General features: G+C 39.0%; 2 protein-coding genes across 2 annotated transcripts; one reads left to right on the forward strand and one right to left on the reverse strand.

Annotated features, from left to right (window-relative positions):
• Nucleotides 1-455: 455 nt before the first annotated feature.
• On the reverse strand, nucleotides 456-2,481 carry LOC140944481 (ATP-dependent DNA helicase RecQ-like). The gene is made up of 2 exons (XM_073393619.1): nucleotides 1,976-2,481; nucleotides 456-1,665 (listed from the first exon to the last, which is right to left on the reverse strand). Exons 1-2 carry the CDS (start codon nucleotides 2,479-2,481, stop codon nucleotides 456-458), a joined length of 1,716 nt encoding a protein of 571 aa, XP_073249720.1.
• A 2,186-nt stretch (nucleotides 2,482-4,667) lies between these two features.
• LOC140944482 (uncharacterized) lies at nucleotides 4,668-8,806 on the forward strand. The gene is made up of 5 exons (XM_073393620.1): nucleotides 4,668-4,779; nucleotides 6,236-6,603; nucleotides 7,181-7,318; nucleotides 8,133-8,203; nucleotides 8,697-8,806. The coding sequence occupies exons 1-5, from the start codon at nucleotides 4,726-4,728 to the stop codon at nucleotides 8,804-8,806; spliced, it is 741 nt and encodes a 246-aa protein (XP_073249721.1). The 5' UTR covers nucleotides 4,668-4,725.
• Nucleotides 8,807-10,096: the final 1,290 nt, after the last annotated feature.

The raw sequence follows: 10,096 nt of genomic DNA on the forward strand, positions 1-10,096 counted from the left end.
TCAGGGCCAAAAAATGTAATTTGGAAAAATTTGCTGTCAGTTTTAGTTTGTGTATATCTGAGGCACAGATATGTCTAGGACTAAACATGGTTACTTTATTTGCCTTGTTTTATTAAAATAATATTATTGTGAGAGTTGGGCTGCAAAACTTGTAGAATTTAGCCCATATTGGGTCTAGGAATCTGGAATTTTCAGATGGAGAATCTGCATTAGAAGATGTGACAATATGATACCTCTGTGAGCAGAGGCCCATTAATCTTCCTTGATCTAAGGGCGTCTGCTCACAGGGTAAGTGAAACCTCGATGTTGAACCTCTGTAAAATGAAGTCCTCAGTGTTAAAATGCCCTTTTTTAAAACAATAAATACTATAAAACACATGTCCAAGGCAGTTTATGGAGTGTAATAGTAAATCTTAAAGTAAATCACCCTAATGCATTGTAAATCAGTCACTATGCTAGGTATCACCATCGCTAAATCCAGATGCTTGTTCGTCAACATCAAGGAAAGACATGTCATCTATAACACTTTGGTCCATACTAGAAAGAAACTCGGCCTCGTCAATGTCATTGAATATTTCATCAAAGATAATCAAAATTTCATTTGCCACTTCTTCACTGAAAATAGGAAAGTTGTCCATGATGAAAGATACTGAAAATACATATTCGCACTTACTTACAATAGCCTCTATAACCTGCTCACCAAGTTCAAAAACAAGTCCAGCACTACCCAGCACAGAGGTAGGTGATTCTGTATTAATTTTTATGTCTTTAAGCATTTCATAGAGAAATTCTCTGTCCTCTTCCTGGACCTGCCGAACCACAGTTGCCATTTCAACAGTCTCATTTGGTGGTGTCACATCAGATGGCTTTTCAAGAGCGTTGCACAAGCAGCATATGCAGGCCGCTAGGCAAACATCACAACAGTCATGCTTGACATTTGGCTTGTTAGGTTTCTCTTTAAAATAGTTCATCAGAAGATCCCTCCTGCACTTTTTGTCTGTGTTTTTTAAATAATTTCTCATGTGCTCATCACAATGAGCAAGATGGAATGGCCGGTAATACAGTATTACCTTGCAAGGCTGTCCATCTCTACCACCACGACCAACTTCTTGCACGTAACTTTCCAAATCAGATGGAGCACCATAATGAATGATCTGTCGGATATTGGGAATATTCACACCCATCCCAAGAGCACTTGTTGCGATAACAATGCGGCAGTCACCATCCTCTTCCAAGAGAGATGAGAGTACTTTTTGCTTAATTTGCTCTGGCGTCTTACTATGATACATGGAGACAACTGGTGCTTCAGAATGGGTAGCTATCTCGTCAAACAATGAGTAGATCTCTCCACAGTCCTTTAATGATCTACAGTAAATAATTGTTTTCGGAATTTCTGCGACGCAGGAAGAAAACAAATCCAAAATCCACTTAAAAGTTTCATCCAATTCTTTTGCCTTTTCAACATGGTAAGAGATATTTTTCTTGTCTGGTGATTGCCTTATTACCTTGGGGTTTCTCAAGTTGAGCAGTTTTATAACCTTGCTTCTTATTTTTAGGCTCGCTGTGGCAGTCATGCACAGAAATGGTGCCTTGGTAAAGACTCTGAGGTGACCTATCCTGCCATAAGATTCCCTGAAGGGTTGCTCTCTCTTGTTGCCAGTTCCCCTAAAATTAGAAAGGTTGTTATGAGGATATTCTGACAACAGATATACTTAAAGTCTAGTTTGTAAATAACAATCAGGTGAATAATCCACGCTATCTGATTGTGCAAAGCCACCTTTTATTCACATATCTGTTCAGGCTTTATGGTAACAGAAATAAAACGTAATAATATCAATACGTTAGAGATCGACCGTGCAGATGTCAATTCTAAGAGAGAAGACCCCACTCGAGAAACACGTGCACGAGAGAGAATCATAACAAGTTAGTATGGAGCGAATAGGAAAAAAATAACTTTCAAAATTTAAAATCTTACCAATGCACGATACAGTGAGATTCGTCGATAACAATTCCAACGAGTCTAGCGCTGTACTGCTGAAGTAGCGATCTGGCTTCTTGATCGTCAAATATCTCGGGGCTTGCATACAAAATTTCAAAGTCGCAGGAGTCCTTCAGCTTTTCGAGGCTTTCTGAGTCCACTTTGCACGCTTTCAAGCCCATTTTTCCACAGGATCCTATTTGATCCTCGATGAGAGAATTTAGCGGAGAGACAACAACAACTAACGGGTCGCTCTGGAACTGTTTCAATCCAATGCTAGAAAGTTCTTTGACAACAACGGGACAGAGTTGGTAAATTAGCGATTTGCCATGGCCGGTTGGCAAACAGACAAAAGAATCTTTACCACACACTAAATTAAACAAGGCCTTCGACTGGTGTTGTGAGAGATTGCATATTCCACTTGTATTCACTCTTCCCAATGCATTTTTCACTGCTTTCTCAAATACATCTTTCGAAAGAGAAATGTCAGAAACCTCCGCCATTGTTTTGAATCTCACGAGTGTATGAGGTGTACTGTGGGCGTGCATTTAGTCAGCAATTTCTAGGAAAGCACATGCGCACTGTGCCGAAACGGAAAAAACTGGTTTCAAACCGGACTGACTCATCCGTTTCGGTGGATGAGCGGCAAATCAAAGAAAGTCGAGGCGGCTGGCAGAGGTCCCTTCCTCTTCCCGACTTATCTAGGAAGATCGAAGGGCCTCTGCTCGCAGGGTATCCCCCGAAGGGCCCTGGGATATCAAGCCGCGAAATCCAATGTTGAGGGTAACAACTAACAGTTCAACACTTTTCGGCCATTTCTCATTAGCCTGCGATCAGGCGATCTTTCTTTTTTTCTTTTTTTTTTTTTTTGAAGGGAAAAAGTTGAGAGTGAATGAAAATATATGCATGCCACACCAAGAGCCATAATGGCCACATGTATTATCTTGCGGCTGACACAAAAAAGGTCACGATCATATGTTTTGTTGTTGATACAAATTTTTATAAAAATAAAGCAGACATAGAGAAGAAGTGCGCGAAAAGTGACTGCTGCAAACTGAGCCAAGGAAGTGAAACTTGTGTTGTAGGAGGCAGAAAACTCAACTGGAGGGCTACTTTGCCAGGGTCGAAGAAAGGAAGAAAGACAAAAGAGATAAAAAAACATCAAATACGCTATTTTGCCACTGTTTTTTTTTTAAGCAATAACCAATAGAAATCTGTCATTTTTAAAAAGAGTACAATGTCTATTGTACAAAGGACAACAGACAGCGCGGGCAGATAGTTCGTTGTCCATATGAACCGGTGTCGGCCGCGCGTTAATCAGTCAGAAAAATATGAGCTTTTCGTCGGGACAAACGAAACTGTCCGTTATGTGCGTGTGTCCGAATCAATTGGGTCCGTTGAGCGGGGTTACACTGAAAAAAGTTTCTATGGGAAATAAAGCTTACATTAAATAAATGAACTAAAATGGGTAAAGTTATCAACGTCAAGGCGTCTTTCTCTTTCACTCTACGAAGTTTCAGGGTGATTTACGCCCCGATCGATCTTCAAACCTGCTTCACTACTGCTCCAAATTTCGCACAAAATGCACGCAATTTCTAGGCTATGTTCACAATAGGAACCTCAAGCAGCGACGTTTTTCAGCGACGCGCGTCAACCAGAAGTGAGCCTTTTTCTCCCTTAATATGCTTTGACGCTACCAAATTTGTATGGCTAAGTGTCCTTACTCTAAAAGAGACGATTTGCCCAAGAATTTATAGAAACTCACGACCGAAAAGTGAAAAAGTCCACTTCCGGTTGACGTGCGTCGCTCAAAAACGGTCGTTGCTTAAACTCCCTAGTATTGGATAGCTTCTGTTCACAGATAAACAATCAGTGATTGCGGCAAGATTTCTGTAGCCGAACAAAGCTGCGCTGCGCCGATCTCTAAAGTGGAGAGTCACATATTACATCGGATAAGTGTTCAAACTATACCGCATAGATTTCCGTGCCTTACATTTTGCACCGCCAAAGTCACAAAGTAATTCCTTAAGATCCCGCAATTCAGGTCGTAGCGTTCAACCTGGCCTCTTGACCGCACAACTCTAAGAAGATCTAACAAGAGTTTAAAAATTAAACCGGCACCATTCATGCGTTTCCCTCAAAACTCTCATATTTACACTCATGGCCACCTGTACTGACCGTTAAAGATTTTGGCCTATTCTCAGCTTTTCTGCGCAGCAAGCAGTTTCGCACGAGTTCGTTAAGAAATTCGGGATGATTGCAAAAAAGAGAAAAAAATTCGCGCAATATTAAACTCGATCGGAAACGCTTCCTCCGCAGGCTAATTCTCAGCTATCAGTGAACCCTATATACATTAAGCCAGAACTCCTGAAAATAAACGAAAATATTGCAAACATTTTCAAGGCTGAATTTCAATCTTACCTATTTATAATTCACCAACCAGAAGAAATGACTGAGACTTTCATTAGGCCTCTCGTAGACTCGTACTGTCCTTTTAAATCTCATACCGCAACGTGCCAACAAATACGCGGGCTCACAAACAATCGCGCGATCTAAATTTGAATCTTAGCCTCGTTTGCACCTGGACCAATCAAATTAGCGAAACACCCGTGCGTTACTAGATGACGTCAGTATAGAGTATATAAGCACACGCCATCAGCCGAAAACCGCCAGTTTGCACTGACTTTCACTGTGTACTAGACTTACGCTACTGTTGTCGAGAGAAAAGTTGCTAAAACTCTCCCGAAATGGGTTGTAACCAAAGCAAAGTGAAATTTCAACAAGTGTTTAAGAGAAAAAGGGTAAGCGCAAGTTAGCCCTTGATGATTTATTTGTAATAAACCACAAAAAGTGATGTTTTAAGCGTATTTTAGCTGTGCGCTAGGACCGCGAGCGATATCCGTTGAACAATTATGGCGTCACCATTGCCATATAAGGGAAAAAATTAAATAAATTCTGACCAATCACAGGACACCGTCTTCGGCGCCAGCTTAACCATATAAGGAAACAAAATGAGATAATTCTGACCAATCACAAAACATCGTTTTCAGGCCACTGTGTCATAGCGTATGCATAACCAGGAAGGGAAATAAATATAATTGAATGATTCAAAGGGAACAATTGTTGCTCCTGTAAATATCTAACTGTAGTAATAGTTCACCATTAGCATAGAATGCCTAAAATGCCCGCAATTCCGCAATAGCTTAGGCTGTCCATAAATGTAGCAGCGTGTTTTGTCGACGTCTCGAGTGTGTGCATTTAAAATAGAGGGATTAAGAGTCACGTTTGCGACAAACGGCAAACGTTCAAGTTAAAACATTTCTCAGAGGAGAAAATAAGCAGATAAGAACTGTCCAGAACAATTCTTATGGTTAAAACTGGTGTAAAAGTACTTATTTTTAAGTAGAAGTAATAAACAGTAAACGACAATTAAGGGGAAAGCTTGGTCTCGTGGTACAAATTCAACTGTCGATCACTTAACTCTCAGCGCGCGCACGTTTAGTAACTAAATTTATAAATAGTCTCGCACAGAAATACTGTTTTAGCTGGGTTTCTACCAGTTTTTAACCTAAAGGCCGTCAGATTAGACCTGATTTATCAAATTCCCAAATCATCGTCAAAATGTCGGCATACATGGGCCAGAATCAAAAAATGCTTCAAATGCCAACAAGCATCGAGTTGACTTTTAACCGCCTCCGCTCTTGTTTAATTGTATTACAATTAGTGAATTTAAAAATATAACGAATTCAATAATCAAAGTACTCATTCGTTAAAAACTAGAATAACGTAAGACTTTATTATTCCGAAAGAAAAAAGGGGTTCAAATGAGTTTAAATGTTGCAAGCTTCATAGGCACAGCACTTCAACTGAACTTTTGTCTTGGTAAAAAAAATTGAAAGTGACGCAGAGCCCGGAAGACTAAAATAGGTCATTTCAGAGTTGCCCCAAGTATCTGTTTCAAAGCGAGGTTTAGCGCACACCATTTATATGCAAATGAATTTAATTTATTCTGACGCAAATTGAAGTCATTTTCACAAACGTTTTTGCCCTTGGCCTTGTTTTGAAAGTGAGGGATTTGGGGACGCGGAAATAGCCTGATTGCTCCAGCCAAAATCTGCAAATGCGAATAATTCCAAAATTGATTTCGGCTCCTTTTAAGTCATTAAAGAACTCAGTAAATGCAGAATAGCATACTTATGACAAGAGAAAGCTGAATAGCTTAAGCTAATGAATAGCACCTTTTTTTGGTTCTCTTAGGCGACCAAGAGAACAACTACTTGGTATGTGGAGTTTGAAACTGAAGCTCAATGCAGTTATGAATTCAGTTCGCCTATCAATCAAACAACTCCACAGAAAACAGCCCCAAAATTCACCACCAACTATGAGAACAACACCTCTCCTTTAACTTTCATGATGAGGAAAGATAGCGAGTGGGTGGAGTTATACGATCAAGAAGAATTGATAACATGTTTGAAAACATGCTTGAACTATGAAGGTGTTCTTGAAAATGGAACACATGTTTTTATGCTTACTCCAAGGCAGCTGCTAGAGATGAAAACCAATGAAAATCAATGTATTTATGAACTACCCTGGAAGGGCTGTATGGCCTTGGAGTACTTTATTAGGTAAGTGAAAAGTATGCTATAATACAAAACGAAAGTCCGACGTTTTTGCGTAATAAAATTTGACCTTACTTAAACGAAATTTTACTTGAAAAGCAAAACCCATTATAGGCTGCGTTGGCATACTAAGAAGCGGTGAGATTACTGTCTCGATTAGCTATGGTTTGCGCAAACGTTCTGTGAATCACGACAGAAAATGTGCAAGCGCTGACAGCAATTTGGTGCTAAAGGGTTGTTATGCGCGTCAAATCATCACTCTTAAGGAAAAGTAGATCTTAGCGAGAGATCGGATTGTTGCACCCGAAAAGAAAATTGAGTAATATCCACATAGTTACTTAGGCTATCCTTAAAAAGTGTATAGCTATCCCCAACAATTTTGTTCCTCTTGCTAAGAATTCTTTGCCAAGTCATCAGGATATCATCCGTGAAAAATAACTTAAGTTTGTATCGAGAGGCAATGTTCTGGTTAGCAAATCTAATGGTGCGCAAAACTGGGCATTCACGTAAGAATTTCACATTTAGATTGGTGTAAACAGAGACAGATTCTAACTCCTAATCTTTCCATGTTTTAATTCCACAGCTATATTCAAAAAGCAATTGAAACAAAGGTTGAGAATGATCCCTTTGTTATTGTCTTCGAAGACATTGACAATGAACCAGGTTGCAGCAAAATGTGCACCAATCTGATTAAAAAGACCTGCCAAAGACTGCAGATGAGGTATGCTAAAAGATCATAATACACGTCGTTTAGTCTGCTTTTGAAACACTGAAGTGCAAGCTGTGTTTCTCGATTCCTACCCCAGTTTCTTGGACTTCTGATCTTTCCGTTCCCGGCCATCCCCTTTCTCTACCCATATGTTCTTCTTCTTTTTGCTCATCTTCCTTTTTTCTTTCAACGTCGTCTTTAATTTCGTGTGCAAAAGATGCTGTAGATAATTAAAATCAGCTTTACATTCCCTGCCGGTAATTGTTTCAAGTATACTCATAACGTAAAAACTAACTTTTAGTACGTTTCATGCTATAATTACCGGTTTTGAACAGAAAGGAAAAGAAAAAAAATATGTAGTAGTCTAGCTTTATATAATATAAGCGAAGGACAGCCAGGCCCAAGTAAACCAAGGCAACACTACCCTTTTTGAAGTACATACGATATCTCCCGATACCAAACTCACCGATCATAGGCGGAGTTTTATCATTTGCTGTTATTCTCTAATTGTTACAAATGAAAAGCACAGCCTTAGCAATGAATAATGTTGCGTTAACTTTTGTTTTATACAGGTTTAAAGGGGGGTTGGAGAAAGTATATGTCTACAGGCCATCAGGTCTGCTCGCACGTGAGCTCTCCGTGCGAAAGCTCTTCAACCTCCCCTTTGTCAGGTAAGAATCACTGCAAATAATAAAAAAATTGTGTTAGAAAAGGATCGCTTAACCTTCCTAATGCAAGATTGGAATTACATATCAGAAAAAAAAGTCGACACTTTCTGTGTTTTAAATTCGTCAGCACATTTATACGATGTATTTTTCTGTTGCAGCTATGAAATTGAGAACAAGCTTGTTATAGCTAATGATGAATTCTCTATGGCACAGCTGACAAAAACCTCAGGTAAGTACAAGTGCTTTCAGCTAAGTTTCTATATGTAACGAACAGCGCCTTGGTTTGCACAAAAGAGAACAATGGACAAAGAGGCTAAGAAATACTCAAGACTGAGGTCGTCTTTTTCATCATCAATAAATATATTCTGATCTCTTGCCGTGCAAGAGTCGAAATTCGAGTTTCTTCATATAAAGAACACAGTCCCCCTCGGTCAGCTATGCATGCAATGATATTTGCGTATGTGATGAAGGCGTTACTCACTTGCAATCAACTATCGAACGTGAGTGCCATCTAGTAAATTTGCTTTCACGAAACATTGATAACATAAGCAGCCTTTTTGGTAAGAAAAAAATAGACGTGTTTTAGGTTAGGAGGTTTCCATATAAATTAATTAAGACGACGAATGGGGAAGGAGGTTTGCCTCTCTGTAATAGTAATAATAATAATGACAGAACTCATCGCTTGTATACAACTCATAGTTGTTACTCATTTTCTTTTGTAGGCTTACGTAGCGGTCTCCAGGTCATGCACCAAGAAGCAGTTTTCGTGCAAAATGACGAAATTCAGTCACCTTATATGGTGGTCTGCGGAATTTACAGCTTATATTTCTAAAGAGACTGATTAGTTAGGAAAAGTTGCTTAGTACACGAAACGCCATAAACTGATTCTTAGATTATGTAACTAAAAAAACTTTTAAATAGCTTCCTCGCTTTCTTTGACACATGAAAATGATCTTTTTGGAATGCTGAATCTTAGTATATTCTTAACATGCTGATGACCTAATATCACAATCATATCATACAATCTAAGATTAATTTTAGTTATTTTTGATTACTCAACATTTCAACTCATACATTCTCTAAGAGGAAAACTCGTTAAATAAACACTGCACACCAAGGCAACGAAAATAAATACATTTTCTAAAAACAATTGAACGCCATCAATATATCATCAAGCGTCATTCACTAGTGTTTAGATATAACTTTTCTATAAATATTTTGTGGGTCGTGATTATTATTGGAGTCAGTAATGATGTCCTTTCGATTACGAACCGGCAGCTGGCTTAACGAATCAGATTGGCTATTTTATTGTCAATGGCCATTTTAAAACACGAATACAGTATACTGAACAAAGTTCGTTTGTTGTATTCGTTGTGTAATTTGAACTTAATAGTTCTTTTTAGGTGAATGTTAATATTCAGGGGCGGATCTAGGGGAAGGGTGCAAGGGGTGCGCACTCTCCCCCCCCCCCCCCCCTCCGAGGTGACCTGCGGTTTTCTAATATAACCGGTATTCTGCAAAAAAAAACTATGTGGTTTATTGGTGTTGAAGTAGAGCAAGAGACGAGTGCACCCCCTCCTAAAAAAAATCCTGGATCCGCCCCTAATATTTCATGTTTTTAGATCTCGTAACTTCACTCTCCTAATTTTCACTGGTTAAACTGTGTTTGATTTTGTCAGATAAAATAACTGAGATACAAGCAATTTTTTTAACGAAAAACTCATTTTTTATTACATAAGTACAATCCTATGACACCTATTTATTATTTATATGTTTTATTAGCCAGATAGTTGCCTGCGTGCAGACGTCTCCTATTTCCTTTGTTGCACGCGGAAAAGGGACCTTTTCCGCGTGCAATAAAGGAAATAGGAGACGTCTGCACGCAGGCAAGCCAGATAGTTATATAGTTATATTTAGTAGACCAAACCTTTTAATGGCTTTTTTTTATTACTGGTGCAATAATCCCCCTGACTGGGATGTTGGGAAAACGCTCAAAGCTTTCAAATCTCATGTTCGTAAATCCCTCCCATGCTTTTCGAGAGTTTTTCCAACATCCCATCACATGCGTGTGCTTATTGCGGTAGCAACCCAATAATAAGGATTAAGGCGTGGTAATACTGTA

This window comes from Porites lutea, chromosome 7 (assembly GCF_958299795.1).
Source record: "Porites lutea chromosome 7, jaPorLute2.1, whole genome shotgun sequence".
NCBI lineage: Eukaryota > Metazoa > Cnidaria > Anthozoa > Scleractinia > Poritidae > Porites > Porites lutea.